We start from the raw sequence: 19,302 nt of genomic DNA on the forward strand, positions 1-19,302 counted from the left end.
ACCCTGGACCACAAAACCAGTCATAAGTCGCATGGTATATTTGTGGCAATAGGGTCAAAATTATAGATTTTTCTTTTATACCAAAAATGATTAGGATATTAAGTAAAGATCATGATCCATGAATATATTGTGTAAGTTTCCTACTGTAAATATATTAAAAATATATTTTTGTGAGAGGATGCAGCACAATTGCCAACAGAAATGGAAACACCGCAGAAATGCGAACCCTCAGATTCACGATTTTCAAATAGTTGTGTCTTGGCCAAATATTGTCCTATCCTAACAAACAATACATAAATGGAAAACTTAATTATTTAGCTTTCAGGTGATGCATAAATCTCAATTTAAAACAATTGACCCATAAGTCTGGTTTTGTAGTCCATGGTCACAATATGAACCCTATTTTATCACACATATTTTTTTATATATTTGAATTTAGTTTAGTTTAGAGTAGTGTAGTTTATTTATTCAAAGATGATGTCTCTTCAATTCTGGTATTAAAAACATCATAATTTAAAAACAACATAGAATACTTTAATATACTTGCCATGTTGTTATGGCTTTTGAAACCCAGTAAATACGGTGCACATGTATAATTTATTGTTGAAAAGGCCAGACAGGAAACAGAATCATAAAACAGTGTTGGTTTGATTATTTGCTTTTCTGAGAGGAGCCCCATTAGTTAAATAAAAAGGACTGGCGTCAAAGATAGCATGACATTGTTTCTGGAAAACATGTATGAAAATAATGTCTCTCTAAATTCCCCCTCTATTAATGTAAACCAATCTTCTGTTTATTGTCAAAGGTACTTGAGAGCCCAGCCACAAAAAAAGCATTTGACTTTAGCTGGAAAATTGGCCTGCAATTACAACAAAACAAACTGTCGCTTAAATGCACAAAACATATTTTTGCTTTTAAGACAGAAAATTGCTTTAAAAACATTGTTTGTTTTTAAAAGAGCACTTGTCTGTCAGAAAGAATTTAGTGGGCCAATTAACCTTAAGTTAAACCTGATCCTAAGTATTAAATACATTTGCTGTTTAATGGAAAGGACAATAACATTTTATCGTAATTTCTGTATTCTGTCTTACAAAGGTAATTATGAAATATGTTCTTTGGCTTCTATCAACCTAGTAAATTTCTTAATGCTTTTGGCGTACAAGGAAGTATTGTTGAGAATTACAATATGGAATACACACAATTAACGTTCATTGTTTTACATGTCCAGCTTTCTCATGAAACCATTATACGCTACAGAATGTTTTTCAGTGGTTCATGTGTATTCTGCTGTATTTGCCCCATAAAATGTGGGCAAAGACATAATGTTCTGTTTAATGCTTGTGCTGCCAGGGAATGAATTATCTGCACAACAGTTACATTGGCTCCCATGGCAATCTGAAATCATCTAATTGTGTGGTGGATAGCCGCTTCGTTTTGAAAATCACAGATTATGGTCTGGCAAGCTTCCGTTCTGCTTGTGAAAATGAAGACTCACCACATGCACTATATGCAAGTAAGAATCGGTTAAGATTTTCTGTTTTGATGCTTGAAACATCAATTGACTGTTGTCCAGTGCTGATAAAGGAGTTTGTGACTACTTACCAAACTGATTTTTTCAGAAAAGCTATGGACGGCTCCAGAGTTGCTAATATATGATAGGCATCCACCCCAAGGAACCCAGAAAGGAGATGTGTACAGTTTTGGGATCATACTACAGGAGATAGCGCTAAGGAACGGCCCATTTTATGTTGAAGGCATGGATCTCAGTCCCAAAGGTAACATCCTCAAAGATAAAGTACATTAAAACTAAATTGTTGTACACCACTGACAAGCATTTTTGTTTTTTGTTTCAGAGATAATCCAAAAGGTGCGGAATGGCCAGAAGCCGTACTTCAGGCCTACCACAGATAACAGCCAGCACTGTGAGGAGCTGACCATCTTAATGGAAGACTGTTGGGCTGAAGACCCCGCAGAACGGGCTGACTTCAGCCACATCAAGATCTTCATTGCAAAATTTAACAAGTAAGCACTGCACCCTGCTACACATCACTTACATTTGTTATATTTGCAAATATGCATTACCAAATATAGATAGTTGACCAATGAGTTTACTTTCAATTGTTGGTAACACTTTACAATAAGGTTTATTAGATAACATTAGTTAAATGTATTAACATGAACTAACAATGAGAAATACATTTGTTATAGTATTTATTAATCTTAATGTTAATTAATAAAAATACAGCTGTTCATTGTTTGTTCATGTTAGTTTCACAGTGCATTAACTTATGTAAACAAATACAACCTTTGATTTTAATAACGTATTAGTAAATGTTGAAATGAATATTTACTAAGATCAGTGTTGCCACAGTTACTTTGAAAAAGTAATCTGATTACGGAAGATCACTTCCGGCGCTCTACGGCGCTTACGCAGACTAAGTAAACAGATCACTTGGACGTCGTTGTGTAAAAGAGATAAAAACGATATAATTACTGTTCGTTTTATCACACAAACTGCTTGTTTCGTGTCTTAGGCCATCAATGTGCACTTACGATGGGGAATTTTTTAATTTGGACTTTTCTCTGCATGCTATTAGAGACATCTCTGCATGCTTTTGGAGACAGTTCCTATATACCTGCATTATATTTAAATGCATAATTTTTTTTAAACTAGATGATTCCAATATATTAACTGTATTTCTATCCACATTGTCATATATTCCTTTATTCTTTATTATATAAGTTCATGATGTGGACAAGCTGTTTGTATACGACATGTTTGACGGGAAATAATCGCTGCTGGTTATCAGCTGTTTTTTTAATCTGTGGAATCTGTGCATCACTACTTTCAAAATAAATCCTCATCTTCATTACAACAGACCATTACATAAATAATGCTCACTCTTTTTCTGAAATGATTCATTGTTGCATTGTTTTGACCTGTTGACCAATTCTCATTCACATAATTAAACACACAAAAGAAAGATCTAGGAATTACATGGAAATGCAATCAATATAATCTCAAAGAGAAAAACTTTTATATAACAAACCACACAGATTGTGTTTTACTGCATGAAGTAGAAGCAGCATTGTATCTTTGAACAGAATGCATAATTTGTCCTACAGCTGACAGCTCATTGATAAACAACCTATATTGATGTGAGTGAAAGCTTCCTTGTTAATTCCCCAAAGGGGCACTTAAGTCATAGTTGACAGACATTGACAAACCTCCACTAAAATGCCTAATATGTTTCACGAAAAAGGCTTAGCCTACAACCTAGTCTTCATTAAATAAATGCATCTTGTTGGCATTTAAGAAAGTTTAAATAAATCAGATATTTAGGTATAGACAAGGGCCGTGTTTCCGAAAAGCATCATAAGCCTAAGTAGATTGTATAAAAAATTGCATGAGTCATCCTAGAATTACAGGCCGTTTCCCAAAAGCGTAGTAACTAAAGTAGTGCTTGAAAATTTCTGTAGATCTACGGGTGCTCTAGTCTAGAGTAATTGTAAATTGCTAAAGTGCAATACAGTTATATTGCTTAAACTTTTTTGCACTGTAGCTACAATATGACTATAATATTAAGATCGTATTAATATTATTTTTCTTTAATTTAAAGCAATACAATATTTTTTATTGTTGTATGAGATTATTCTTGTACATTTTGTAAAAATAGTTTTTTTGTAACACTTTACAATAAGGTTAATTTGTTAACATTAATGTATTAACTCACATGAATTAACTAACAATGAGCAATACATTTGTTACTATATTTAAAATACAGTTCATTGTTCATATTAGTTCACAGTACATTAACTAATGTTAAAAAATACAAACGTTTTAATAATGTATTAGTAAATGTTAAAATTAATATAACTTAGATTAATAAATGCTGTCGAAGTATTGTTCATTCTTAGTTCATGTTAACTAAGGTAATTAACTATTGTTAACTAATAAACCTTATTGTAAAGTGTTACAGATTTGTTTGTATGCTGCACGTAGAAGTGAGATCTGACCCCAAAATAGAACAATGTGATTCAGCAAACCACACACCAGCAGTACATGATTCAACCAGAATCGACCACACTTCATCATAACTGCCTTTTACGCCTCATAAGATGCAACTATACCCTGCTCCTTCTGATGTACACTGCATTATAGTACATATTCCTGTTTCCTGTTTTCAGCACTATTCTCATGCTTGTTTCATAAGTCATATGCTACAATATCTCCACTTCATCTCATTGAATAATTCATGGGTTACTTGCCAGTGATTTCACATAATTGTACTATTCTGCTGTAATCTGTCTGCTGTAATTATAATCATCTATAGGCTATCTGCTATAATTACACATCAGATGTGGAACCAAGTGTCTGTTTTTTTGTTGTTGTTTTTTTGGCAGAGAAGGCAGCACCAGTATTCTCAATAACCTACTGTCCAGAATGGAACAGTATGCCAATAACCTGGAGAACTTGGTGGAGGAGCGAACCCAGGCCTACCTCGAAGAGAAACGGAAAGCCGAAAATCTTCTTTACCAAATCCTTCCACAGTAAGAAACGTGTTGTTTAATATTTCCAGTGCAATTTCCAAACTTTTAATTGGAGATTGATGAAGAACTGCTATTAGTTCAAGACTTATCTTATTACTACACAACTTGCATGTGATGTAACTTCTACCATATTGTTTTGTCTTATCTAAAAATGGCTTTATTTTTATTTTTTATAATTATGTAAGTGGTGAGAACTTTTAATACCGGCTTTAGATGAAGCAGACAAGCTGACTAATTATAGAGTACTAAACTCTCTAAAAGAATAGCTAGGAATTAACCAAGATCTTTCATTCTTTAATTACATTAATTATCACTAATTGATCTCAAATGCGATCTTGGGTCTTATTAACATTAAGTCTGAGAGTCCCAGCTGGACAAAGCTCCCATATTTCAACATGTTGTGAATCATTTCGGATTTGTTTCTACTTTTGTTTTGTTTCTAGATAAGGATTTATTAAATTGAATTATTTTCTGCTTTCAACTGTGTATTGTTAAACTAACTGATTGTTTGCTACTGCATGTCTGCTATTGTAGTTGGACTTGTGTATGGAAAAGAATTTCATGCTTCACTTGATCGTAACCTAATTCTCCCCACAGTTCAGTGGCGGAGCAGCTCAAGCGAGGGGAGACCGTACAAGCAGAAGCCTTTGACAGTGTCACGATCTATTTCAGCGACATAGTGGGCTTTACATCAATGTCTGCTGAGAGTACACCTTTACAGGTCTGCACAAGAATTTTTAGATACAAAACTCTGGGACTATTCTAATAAATATAATATTATTGATTAAACAGTGGGGACAACAAATCTGAGACCGATGGTCAAAAAGCTTTTTGTATTTTTATTTTGAAAATTATATTAACATAACAATATTGAGGACTGAAGAATAACATTTAATTTCTTAGTATTTAGTACACATCCCTTTGATTTCAAACTTCGTGTAAAACCTGATAATCATGTTCTCCAGCATGATTTCAGAATGAAAGAACATTATTCTAAAATCAGTGCTTAAGAAGAGAAAAAATCTTCTTGTGGATCAAGACAAATAAAATCCACTAATATTATACTATATATAATCTTATATTGTATTTAAAAAAAACAGTCAAGGGTTAGGTTGGTTCGGAGTGCTAGGTTGTGTAAGATGCATTAGACTACTGTGATCTGGCTTATTTCACTGGGAATGTTTACTCTGTAAAAACAAAATTAATGATCACTCACTGCACATATTTAATATTTTGTGTCTAATCTGTTTATCTGTGATTGGACTGAACATAACCATATTTAGTATGCAACTATCCTGCAATATTTTATGATTATGCAAGCACTATGCATCAATGCTATTGCAAGCAACATATCTGACTTTCATTGTCAAACAGGGATTTAGTCTGCCGCATTCTTCGGTCTGAGTTACAGAAAAGGCATTCCTACCTTCACATTCCCATGTATTTTGATGATCAAAATACGATGATCACGTTAATCGCTTTTTGACGAGAGGTTTTGCCCCAAGATGGTCAAGTATTCTTCTTTAATGCTTGTGTATTAATACATGTTATGCCAGGTATTCCATAATGTTTTGCAAAGAAGAGCATTTAGCAAATGAGATTAGCAAATGCAAAGACTTTAAGTTTTTAACAACCCAAATAAGTTGGCAGAACTCAAAACATTTAAGGCAATCAATTGCCTTTTAAGTTATGAAATTCAAAGTTTAAGTACGCAGAACTTGCAGATTTTTATTTTTTACTTATACATTTTAATTGTTCTTAACTTGAAATGTTTGAGTATACTAATTCATACAATTAACTTAAACCTTTCATGTAATCTCAATGTGAACACTTTTATTAGTATAAACTTAGTTAGTTTTAATAAGCTAATCTACATAGTAATGTGGTAACATATTAGCAATAATATGTTATACAGAAGCACTTGCTGTATAAGTGCAACAATATAAAGGTATATTTTGCTCTCAAATCAAACTCATGCACCACTTGTCACCATGATGGTAACTATCCTAAAACCAACAATAACATGCTGGGAAATAGACATCCCAGCCGTTTCAGTTAAACTTAAGTTTGTCTAAATTAAAAGAAATAATTTCATAAAACTCAAAACAATGAAAATGATTAAGTTCTGTTTACTTAAAATATATAAGTTCTGTGAACTTGAAAGAAAAAGGAAGTGCTAAATACTCATAAAAGTTCATTTGACTGAACTAATTTGTTTAATTTAAGTTTACCTACTTAAACCAATTCATTATTTTGAGTGTTTGGGTTTACAGTTGATATTATTTAGCTAAAAACATGGTTTCTGGAATCAGAGAGATTAAGTTCTGAATCATAATCTACGTAAACATGCAAATGATTATAGCTATGCAAACTCGATTCACTATGTAGAATATCATTATAAATAAAACATGATTTTAAAAATATTTTTCAAAAGTAATTAATTTCTTTAGGGGTACCCATAAGAGGAAAAAGTTGCATTCTCCTTTAAATTATGAGACATTTGAGGCCATTGTTGTATTCTGTTTTACTTCCAATCTGAACTAATAGACCAACTGAGTTTGGAAAGTTACTCTGAAATTAGACCAAATGCAGACAACAAAAATTAACCGTCATGATGTTTGGATCACACTGTTCAACAGCTGTTCAAAGATGCAATGATAAAATACAGCAGTGTTTCAGTGATTAAGGTTATAGCATGACAAACTCATAATGAAGTTGGCTTCCATGTTTAATTCATCATCTTTTCTGTTCTATGTATGCAAATATATCACTCTGTAAGGCCTCTCTCTGGGCGTACATCCAAAGGAATGGGACGGGGGGAGAGGATTGGTGTGGGGGGCAGAAAGTATTTTAATTTGAGGGAACCATAGGGAGTTCAAGCAGAAACGCATCACAACAGTCATTTCTCACTCAGCTTCTATGAGACATGGCAGAGCTGCAGACACAATAGACGTTTATTATACATTTTGTTTGAACTGAGTTTTGGGAGCACAGATGCAGAACTATTTCTGTCAGGTTCTCATCACACCTAAAAAGGTGCGGAAACAAAACTTTGGAATCGGAGGATGTCTCGTCTGAATAGTCAAACAAATGAATTCTTGAGAGAATAACCTAAACAGAGAAAGTATCTTGAAGTATCTGAAGAGAGTATTTTGGCTGATTTAAAAGGACAGCACCTCTTTATTATTATTATTATTATTATTATTATTATTAACACTTTAAAGTACTGAGAATTTGAATTATATAAATATAGTGGGTTAGTGGTGTTAACGTGAAAACATTAAATTGTTTATTGTAATTGTTTTAAATTACAAAATGTCTACATTCTACTCAAAAATTGTGAGTTCATTCGAATCAGCATTCTAATTTACCAATTATAGGTTTACAGTTAAAGGGATACTCTACCGTTTTTTCATATTAGACTATGTTATTCCCTTAACTAAGACGAGTTGATACATACCTCTCTCGTCTCAGTGCGTGCACTTAATCGCTCTGGCGCGCCGCGACACTTTGATAGCACAGTTCATTCAATAGGGGCCAAGCAGAGAAGCAACCAAACACCTCCACGTTTTCCCTATTTAAATACAGTTACTCGAGTAGTGTAATTCGACCTAGGACGGTGACGCAAAACAAAACGTCGTGCTTTTCTAAGCGTGTAAAGTGGATAACTATATTGTATGGCGGAACCATAGCAAGTGCTTGGGAGCACTTCGACTTGGCGGAGTAATATCTTCTGGGAGAGGGAGCGGGGGCCGGTGAGAGGATTTTTCACGAGTGAAGATATTACTGCGCCAAGTCGAAGTGCTCCCAAGCACTTGCTATGGTATTCCGCCATACAATATAGTTATCCACTTTACACGCTTAGAAAAGCGCAACGTTTTGTTTTGCGTCACCGTCCTAGGTCGAATTACACTACTCGAGTAACTGTATTTAAATAGGGAAAACGTGGAGGTGTTTGGTTGCTTCTCTGCTTGGCCCCTATTGAATGAACTGTGCTATCAAAGTGTCGCGGCGCGCCAGAGCGATTAAGTGCACGCACTGAGACGAGAGAGGTATGTATCAACTCGTCTTAGTTAAGGGAATAACATAGTTTAATATGAAAAAACGGTAGAGTATCCCTTTAACATCTAGGTTACTAATGTAACCCCTATTCCCTGAAAGAGGGAGCAGAGACGTTACGTCAGAACTGAACTGACGAATTGAAATCCCAAAGCGGGTATATAAGGAAGCGTGTGTGCGATCACACTTCAAGTTTTGCGCTGAGGAGTCGAGATGGCGTATCAACGTTACTTCAAAACTGAACTGACGAATTGGGATCCTACCAAAGCGCCACTATTGCTGCCCTTCCAGCACCCTGTGTACCTAATCCCCCCGCACCTACTGGGGTGGAAGATGGGATAGGGCTTCACGCAGAGAAGGTTAATCTCTGCTGTTCCTTCTGACCCACTCAGTGAGACTATTAGATAACACTGGGAAAGCGTACCTATGTACCACATTATGCCTGCAGGGAGCAACCCTAGACTGTTTGTGTGTGTGTCATTCACTGAAACATAAATTTAGTGACTGTGCGACCCATCTCTTCCCACTCTGCGACCCACAAATGGGTCGCGACCCACAGTTTGAAAACCCCTGGCTTAGACCTCCCTGATGGTTGATGTACACAATGGCTGCAGTGTTGTTCGATTGGACCAGTACATGCTTGCCGTGTAGCAACTATTTGAAGCTGAGTGTACCTAAGGTGTACTGCTAGCAACTAAAGGCAGTTGATGTGCCACTGCAGTCGGGGTCCTATCCAGGAGCCCGATGCTACATGCCTGTTTCACATGGCACAGAGGCATCTGTTGAGACAACAGCATGCCTGGACACTTGCTCCAGGGAAACTCTTGCCAGTAGAAACGCAAGGTCTGACCACGGGCTGAAGGTTTGGCGACTGTCCGGGGTGATTGCCACACGGTGCGTGCCACGCTGCCATGCCCATCTCTGGACTCAGCCGTGAAGCCAGTGCTGAAGTGGTCTCATATGAAGCTCTCCACCAGGGGGATCTCCACGTACCCCTTGGCTACCCCACCATCGAGGGTAGTGAGGGAGGAGGAGGCACTAGCTCGGTTTCGGGCAGAAAAAGGTGACTTCCACGATCTGGTAAACGTTCGTCCACTTCCGGGAAGAAAGGCACTGGAACAGGGCGCTATTGGTCCCTGCCGGCGACCCCGAGATACCAATCATCCTGCCTTGAGGGTCCGCTACACTTCTCGAAGGGGGCAACGCAGTATAATCTTAATCCCCAGAGGACTCTAGGCCACCCTCCGATGCAGCGATAGACATCTGGTCTACCGCTGGAGCCCCAAATGAAATGCTTGGTCCCCCATGCGAAGGACCAGCAGTCTCAGCCGGAAGCTTTGTAGCTTGTGATGCACTAGAGGATTGAGGGGCCCATGGAGTTTGACTCGGCAAGTTAACCCCCACTGTGTTCCTCAGGTCACCCCGTGTATTCACTGAAGTAGCCCTCTGCTGGGCAGAGGGACTATATTGGGGCATAGCATAGGGGACAGAGGGGACCTTTTTAGAGGTATTGGAGTCTCTACCGCAGCATCGAGATGGTCATCTTTCCGCAATGGGTACATGACTTATCCACGAAAGCCACCTCAGCGTGCTTTATGCCCAGACACATGAGGCAGTGATTGTGACGATCAGATAGAGCCATGAAACGACCGCATCCAGAAACACACGGGTGGAATGACATCTTTAAAAAGATGCAACGTCACTCCCGTGCTTGCTCTTTTAGGGAAATAGCTCTCTTAATAGTGCTGAAGTGCACAGGGAAATGGTCGCAGCACAACTTGCAAGACCTGTGTTTAAGTCTGCAGTGTGCAACAATGGTCTTTTAAAACGTCAGGAAGCAGTAGGAAATGCTCTTGAAGTGACCAACGCTGACACAAACACTTGACTAAAGAGCTTCTTCCAACTCGTAGCACAGGCCCAGATTGGCTAATCGGGAGCACCGGGAGAATTCCTGGTGGGCCGGTCTGTTTTATTGGCCAGGAGGGCCATGGGTCGCGACCCACAGTTTGAAAACCCCTGGCTTAGACCTCCCTGATGGTTGATGTACACAATGGCTGCAGTGTTGTTCGATTGGACCAGTACATGCTTGCCGTGTAGCAACTATTTGAAGCTGAGTGTACCTAAGGTGTACTGCTAGCAACTCAAGGCAGTTGATGTGCCACTGCAGTCGGGGTCCTATCCAGGAGCCCGATGCTACATGCCTGTTTCACATGGCACAGAGGCATCTGTTGAGACAACAGCATGCCTGGACACTTGCTCCAGGGAAACTCTTGCCAGTAGAAACGGTGTTGTCATGGCACTGGGTTGAGTGCTTTCCCTATATAGGCTCCAGTCACAGCTCAGCCCCACAATTTTTTTATTATTATTTTCTCGCAGCCCCACAAAAAAAAAGTCAGTTGTTAGAGATGTGCCAAAAAAATAAGAGATACAAAACATGGATAATAGTAGCCTAGGCGCAAAGGCGGCGCTGAAAAGGCCAGAATAATTAAAAATCTCTAGAAACTCAAATAGCCTACGAGTCAGGGCCGTACCCACCATTGAGGTCCCCGAGGTCCGGATCTCTGTAATTTTTCTGAGTGTATAAGGAACGTTGTGAAATAATTGCCTGATATTAACTCTAATTTGGTGCTGCAATGATTCGCATATCGCAACGATAACCAACCTCATCATCTGAGCTGCTTCAGCACTCAAACACCGCTCGTAGGCAATGGAAACATTTTGAGATGACCGATCAAAGATAGTGGAATTTATGTTCACAGAAGCGCAAGCCGCGGCCGTGCACGAATCCCAGCTCGACGCTTCATGAGATAAGATGCAAGTGGCTAAACTAAACAGCTGTTACGATATAGAAGTTTTAAACGACCGACATAAATAATCAGTTTGCAAAGACTGTATCAATCAAAGCTCTGCTTCGGGAAGGGGAGATTTACAGGTAAAGTCAAAGAGTCTGAGAGAAGAAGAATGAGAGAAGGAGATGGAGATGGAGAGGAGAGAGGAGAGCAGGTAGAGCAATAGCCTATTGCATACTGTGCCCAGAATGTGAATAACTTCATTACAATGGATTCCTATTTAACACAGATACATATGTTCTTTGCCAATGACAGTAGAAAAATAATATGCCTCCGAACCCCCTAGCAAGATCACTTTTGGGACCTCAGTATTTATAAAACCCTGTGTACGGCTTTTGCACTGAATAGAAAATTATATTTTTGAAAAATACAATTAATTACAAGGCTGTACAGAAAAGTGCACTATTGCAGACTTATATACTGAGGGTTTAATTACATTATTTTAATATAGTCAGCCGGGAATTAAAGTGGGCCGGTCTAAGGCATGAAACTCCAGCCCTCGTTGATGATTGCAGAGCAGAACAGCAACAACCGCTCGGCTCTGAAGCGAAAGCTTGAAGTGCGATCGGACACACGCTTCCTTATATACCCTCTTTGTGGGGTGGGGCTCGTGATGCAAATCTCGCACGCCAATGTGCATCGGCTCGTTTACAGTAGTTTACACTCGAAGATGATTGGGCTCTCAGGCGAAATCCCAATTCGTCAGTTCAGTTCTGATGTAACCGGACTGACTGACTGGATATTGTTAGAACTATCTTTTAATTTCTTTGTAATTTAAGTTATATGATCTGATACAAAAGCCTTGATTTTTTTATAATGTTGTCTTAATAATGTCATTCACAACTCAATACTGCTCTTAACAGTGTCCTGTGACTCTCTTTAGGTGGTGACATTACTGAATGATCTCTACACATGCTTCGATGCCATTATTGATAATTTTGATGTATATAAGGTGAGCGTCTTTTAATTCACAGTGCAGTCATTATATCTTTTCATCAAAATGTCTACCGGTACATTATTTGTATTATTTATTCATGTGGTTATACCTTTCAAAAGCATAATGCATTCAAACAAATACGATGTGGAATGTGCTTGATCATATTAATGCAGATGAATACCTTTATAATGCACTATATAGAGTGCACTCCCTCTAGAGAAAAGTGTTTTTTTCCCCAACTTGTGTAAAAATGTGCAAAAACATTTTGCAGATGGCTTTGTGCATGTTCTTGTATTTTTAGGTGGAGACAATTGGTGATGCATACATGGTGGTGTCAGGTCTGCCTGTGCGGAATGGGAAGCTACATGCACGTGAGATAGCTGGCATGTCATTGGCTTTACTGGAACAGGTTAAAACCTTCAAAATCAGACACAGACCCAACGATCAGCTACGACTGCGGATAGGAATCCACACAGGTATCTTTTTTACAGATCTCATTCATTTCAGGCTTAATGTCATTGATGTGTTTATTTAGTATTGTACTTATTTAGTATTAACAAAACAATGGCAAGTTAAGGACAGATAATTATTGCGTTAAACAAATGCATATGAATATAAACATTTTTGTGAGGATATTTTCTATATATAATGTGTGTGTGTATGTGTGGTTCAGGTAAACCCTACATTATATCCGACGGCGATATCCGAAATCCTTGAACTTGTGGGGACACTTTTTGTTGGTCCCCATTAGGAAAACAGATTATAAATCATAAGGAATTGTTTTTTTGAAAATAAAAAAACTGCAGAAAGTTTTCTGTGATGTGTAGGTTTATGGGATAGAATATACAGTTACTGGATTCCTACAGTGAATTAATCTCCCTCTATGCTGTGTGTGTGTGTGTGTTGAGCAGGGCCTGTCTGTGCTGGTGTAGTTGGTCTTAAGATGCCCCGGTACTGTTTATTTGGAGATACTGTCAACACAGCATCCCGAATGGAGTCTACAGGGGAAGGTTGGTGAATTAATTTTTTATCTTTGTTCAGAATGCAGAATTTTTACCACACTATGACAATGCAGCATGAGACTAAAGCTGCTTGTCCACCATCAGGCTTTATTTAGCCTACACTTAAGCTTGGTTTGTCACAACACGATTTCTCACCCGGAATTCTTAGCACTGTTGGCTACCAACCAGTGTTTTTTTGTTTTGTTTTTTTATCCCCATAAATCATAAGCACTGTCTCAGAACGAGCTGTTCTCAGAATCAATGCAATGCGACGTAGAATTGCCCAAGCTCCGCCCACGACTGTTGATTGACACTGCAGTTTGAGCATAGACCCGCCCTGAGTGAGCTGGACACAGTCCGCCATTGTTTCGATGCTGGAGCAGCTGTAGAATGTCTCCGAAAGTGATTGAGGTGTTTTGTTTTTTGGGTGTTAGAATAAACATAGCAGTCTTCATTTACTCTCATTGTTACTCGAGGATTGATCAGTACAACTGCTCTCGTGATCCAGCTTACAGTCTCCGGAGCGACAGGACTAACGTTACTGATCACGGCAGAAATTAAAGTGAGAGCGAGCACTTTATGACAGCACGAGCTCATCAAGTCGTTTTACAGATATATAGTTTAACAGTTTATAAAGCACCCACTGAAAAGGTGTGTATATATTTGTTTACTGTTAGTTGTAACGAGTGTTTTGTGTACTTCGCTCTGTAACGTTATGTTCCATGATAATGAAAGGGAGAGAGAGAGAGAGAGAGTTTATGGATAAGACTTAATGCGCACTTCTTATACTGTGTTTATTCTTTCAGTGATTTTCTGCAGTAAAACTAACGCTTCATCTTTTGTGTGATGCACAATAAACTTAATTGAACTCATCAGTATATTTTGGTCATCATTCACACGGGGTCTACTACAGCAGGATTGTATTAATAGTGGAGCAGATGGCATATAAGTTATACACATAATTAAAATAAACATACCTGTTCTATCTCTATTCAGCATATATTCTCTGGCTCTGTGGGCATTATTGTCCGACTCGAACACCGTTACTGTGAGTTTCTGTTTTGATATTATCATCTTTCTGTGAGATGAGATTGTCCTGGCTCTGAGTGTGAGCTGGTTAGGCTCCACCCCCTGTGCGTGGAACCGCATCTCATTAACTTTAAAAGGAGACACACTAAAACGGTGCGTTTTTCTCTGCCCCCCAAAAAATGACAATTTAAACATGCTGTAAAAAATTATCTGTGGGGTATTTTGAGCTAAAACTTCACATACACACTCTGGGGACATCAGAGACTTATTTTACATCTTGTGAAAAGGGGCATAATAGGTGCCCTTTAAGTTAACTAAATCTTTGTTTGTGATTTTGATATATTTAAATACAATACATCAAAATATTGATAACTTTTGAACGGTAGTGTAAAGTTATGACTCATAAGAAAGCACATGTGCCATTTTGGATTTTTTTATGATGGATGGATGTACTTTTTTGGGCTTCAGAATCTATGGTACCATTCACTCTCATTATAAAGCTTAAAAGAGGCAGGATATTTTTTTAATATAATGATTGTGCTTGGCTAAAAGAAGAAAGTCATATACACCTAGGATGGCTTGAGGGTGAGTAAATTACAGGATATTTTTTTGGGTGCACCATTTAACCTTGCTTTCTGGAATACCCCCTGGCACATGCAACCAAACTGAGGAGGAGACATGATTGTATGCAGTGCTGCAGGTGTACAATTGTCAATAGAGATTCTTTGGGTTCATGGACTGCAGCATAATTGTATAATTGTGAGTCGAGAGAAAAGCCAATTATACATATCCAATACCATTCAAAAAAATTCAAAAATATGAATATTGTGATCATTACGATATAAAATATTTTTTTTGCTCTATTTTAATATAGTTTAAAATGTAATTTATTTATTAATTATTGACTAAAATACATTGATTTCTGAAATCATCAATCATGTAATTTATTTCTGTGATGATGTAAACGCTGAGTTTTCAGCAGTCAGTATTTCTGTCTTCAGTCTTACATGATTTCAGAAATCATTCTAATATGCTGATTTTGTGCTCAAAAACATTTTTTAACAGCAATGTATTTTAGTCAATAGTGAAAGTAAAGATAAAAATAACATCCATATCCATTATTTGTGCTTATTAGAGTGTTACATTGTTAGCTTAAAAACAGTCTAACGGCAAACTATTGGAATCACCCCAAAATTATTCATATTCTCACGCACTTCACGAGACGTTTGCAGTTTGCATGTGAATGATTGTTATGAATGTTGCTACCTATATAGAATGTTTTAAATCAGTAACTTCTGTGAGTTAGGATTCCTTAGAAGGTTGCTGCCTTCGTAGACAGTAGACAGCGATGGCAGCTTAGTAGGGGTTGGAACAGAGCTGCTCAGTAGTGTTGTATAAAACTTTAATATGCGTTTCACCCATTTACAAGTAACAGCTGTTGTTCATGAGACTTACCACATGTATCGACTCACAGTCCACTTCCTGAGGTGGGCTTCATTTATAATTCATAATTAGTGACAAGGACACTCGACGTGTATCCGGTTTGATTTATAACATGTAATAATATGTTTACAGCTTGTTGGAGCTTAATGCTTCACACACTTAGGCCATACCTTCTGGAGCCTGTTACAGATATGTTGGTCCTCTCATAGACAGGACAGATTGTCCATTACTTGGGCTCCATTTGTGTTGAGTGTCTGCCGTCATTCTTAAGTGTGATGAATCATTTTTTATCAAGCACGGTGTCATTTGTCACTCACAGCTGTGCACTTACACTTATTGGCTGTTACTCTTAAAGGGATAGTTCACTCAGAAATGAAAAGTCTTTGTTTGCTCATCCTCATTTCAATTTAAACTCAGAATTTTCCCTTCCCTGTCAAGAAAAAAAAAAGCATCATACTGTAAAAGTAATCCATACATTCTTCTGAAATCACAAAACAGTTTTGTGTGGATCTCACCTCAAGGGCCAGGTTGCATGAAACCTCTGAAGTAGTTTGACTTAAGGTATCCCTGAGGGGGAAAGGAGCTTTGCAACTGCTCTTGGTAGATGCGTTGGTCATTATGGAAATTATCTGGCTGCATCTGTTCTTTAAATTGCGTGTTGTCAGTATCACGCGCAGAAATTTCCACTCCAATCTGCGTTTTTTTTTTAGACTGGGTAAACCCAGCCCGATCTGCCGGCGATTTAATTTCGCCCTGCAGCTCAGGCTGGAAACCTGTAAATTTTTCTATCCTGCTTTTGTTCCAAATTTGCGGGGACCAATCACAAACTGGCTTATCCATCTGGCTCGCTATTGGCGGGTTTAACATGATGACGATAGAGAAGCGACGAATCCAATTCCTTTTAACCTCTCGACGATGCTCAGTGGCTTCTTTAGTTTAGCAAACAAATCGCTCGAGTGGGTATAAATACCACTCACTTTCATGTTTTTTTTTGCACAACCTGCAAAAATCGCTCGATGCCATTGCTGCTTCTGCAAACCGCTGATCAATGCTACATACCAACACGTTTGTTGACACGTTTCCTGCCTGGAGTTTTCGTGTCTGATTGGTTGAAGGACTATCCAATTGCGTACAGAGTCATTTGAACTATGCCCGTTGATCACGCCTCTTGTGCAGTAGAAAATACAGAGCAGACTCCCCAGACTAATGTTCAATCTTAAAAGATAAGCTTGGTCTGATGATAGCCAGACTACGTTTTTTTCGGAATTGCACTCTCGTGCTAATTTGCCCTGTTTAGTAAAACTGGCCCCAAGTCTCATAGTGCTTGGACATATGAAATACTTTCAGTTTTAATGAGTTTGAGTTGAGATTTGTAAACTACCACTGAAGGAAAGGTTTTTGCAAATAAGGACTAAACAAATTGTGGTGTTTTTTTGGCCTTTTTGGAGCTCAACAGCCCTTATAGTCACTGTGTGCTTTAGTTGTAAGACAAAGTGCAGATTTAACATTTGTCAAAATATTTGTAAGTGTGTTCCACAGAAAAATAAATTAAGTTTTACAAATCATCTTCCGGTTGACTTCATTTATGATTATCATGTCCTCCACAGCTCTGAGGATACATATGTCCTCAGCCACCAAAGAGGTGCTGGACGAGTTTGGCTACTTTGAACTCCAGCTGCGAGGAGACGTGGAGATGAAGGTATGGATTTCCAGTCGTGCTTGCATTCTGAAGTGATTAAAAATGTATATATAATGAGCTAAATTATTTTGATATACTATATTTTAGAGTGCGTAGATTTTGCTTTTCAATAGGATAAAATGCCCCTGCAGGACATCTAATGGAATTTAAAGACACTATTTCAGGATTTTAAAACTCAAACAGAGTTCCTGATTAAGATTAAATAATATCTAATGACAGTCATTTTAAAGGGGTCATAAGATGCTTTGTAATGTTTTCCTTTTCCGTTAGTGTGTAATGGATCTATTTTTGCATGTATACGATCTGCAAAGTTACAAAGCGATTTATTCTAATAGAGAACACTGATTTTTTTGACGACCATCTTGCATCATTTAAGAGTGACCCATATCCGATATCTGCATTTACACTACATATACATTTACGCCAAACAACCCAAGTTAGACTTACTGACCCAGAAAATCTTAGGCCGAAAAGGAAGTGATTTGGAATGGATGCAAATAAAAATGATAATTCAAGCGTTTGCTTTCTGCACCATCTTTAAAGGCCAACAAAAGATTGGGTTGAGCCTTCGTCCTCCATTGCACCATTGAAAAGAGTCATGTGATTGAGTTGACATCATTCGCCACCTTTGCTTTTTCAACGACGTACGACTTGCATTAACAGGGGAACATCTGTTCTGTTCGCTTACATGGCAGACTCAAATGCACGTATCCAATTCATATCAGATTTATTTCCACATATGAATGAGGCCTGAAACCAATCTAAGAATATCGGAATCCATGTGCTTTTTTCCTGCTTACACGTTTGTGGGTCATAACCGATCTGACACATGGGAGTGAAAAAATTTGAATTAGGTCACATGAACCATGTAATGTAAACGCAGCCTATGCCTCTGTCTTTTCATTACGAAAGAGCATATTGCTTACATATTGTTGATAAGTTCCTCCAGTGGGCTGTCTGAGTGCTCATTGATGGATGCTATTGATTGGTGTTCTTCCTCTTTCAGGGTAAAGGCAAAATGAGAACATATTGGCTTCTGGGAGAGAAGACAGAAGTCTATGTTATCTGAGATCACTGTTGATGACAGGAAGTCACCAGGATCAGAGCCACTGCTTCTTATATTTGTTCTGTCTCGCTCTTGCATAGAACAACACATTATAATACCTTTTGAGGGAGGTGAATTCAGGTATATTTCATACCTGCTTTAAAAATGCAAAAATTTTATAATTGTGTTTTTTTTTTTTTTAACAATGAAGTTGTGCTGAGAGAGTACGTCTTTCCAGGTGAAATTCTTATTTTTTTGTGCTTTCTATATTCAGATTTTTGGAAACCGGTGATGTGTATTTGACATTTTCTTAAAGCGTTAAGCGCATTGAATAGTGGTTGTCAGAGTGATGTTTTATCAATGTAATATTTGTAAATATGTATATCCAAGACATTGTATGATATTTTGTTCAATAAACTGAGTTAAAAGCAGGTTATTATGTTGTCATTTTTAGAAAAGGTTCTTGTAAATACGGTCTTAACAGTTCTAAAGAATTATGAATATTAATGAATCCTTCCTGAAGGGCACTTATTCCGACTCAACACACCTTCCAAAAGGGATTTGCAGCTTATCACAAGAGAAAAAGAGAAAATTGCACACTTGAATATCTCACTCTTCCTCAGAGCTCTATTAACTGCAACTCTCAAGATAAATGCTCTAAATATTTTTTTTTTTCATCATTGTATTCA

The 19,302-nt window shown here is 37.8% G+C and overlaps 1 protein-coding gene across 2 annotated transcripts in view; it reads left to right on the plus strand.

Moving 5' to 3' along the window:
- The window catches only part of npr2 (natriuretic peptide receptor 2), a 62,060-nt gene extending 43,015 nt beyond the window's left edge, over window positions 1-19,045 (plus strand). For both annotated transcript variants that reach the window (XM_079606504.1, XM_079606503.1), the window contains 10 exons: window positions 1,351-1,513; window positions 1,620-1,775; window positions 1,854-2,022; window positions 4,405-4,551; window positions 5,149-5,272; window positions 12,343-12,411; window positions 12,698-12,872; window positions 13,308-13,406; window positions 17,477-17,568; window positions 18,575-19,045. In XM_079606504.1, the coding sequence (XP_079462630.1) occupies window positions 1,351-1,513; window positions 1,620-1,775; window positions 1,854-2,022; window positions 4,405-4,551; window positions 5,149-5,272; window positions 12,343-12,411; window positions 12,698-12,872; window positions 13,308-13,406; window positions 17,477-17,568; window positions 18,575-18,637 (1,257 nt within the window). In that variant the 3' untranslated portion in view covers window positions 18,638-19,045. The remainder of the gene's footprint in view (window positions 1-1,350; window positions 1,514-1,619; window positions 1,776-1,853; window positions 2,023-4,404; window positions 4,552-5,148; window positions 5,273-12,342; window positions 12,412-12,697; window positions 12,873-13,307; window positions 13,407-17,476; window positions 17,569-18,574) is intronic.
- The last annotated feature ends 257 nt before the right edge of the window (window positions 19,046-19,302 follow it).

The sequence above is a fragment of the Phoxinus phoxinus genome, assembly GCF_949152265.1.
Source record: "Phoxinus phoxinus genome assembly, chromosome: 3".
In the NCBI taxonomy this organism is placed as follows: Eukaryota; Metazoa; Chordata; class Actinopteri; order Cypriniformes; family Leuciscidae; genus Phoxinus; species Phoxinus phoxinus.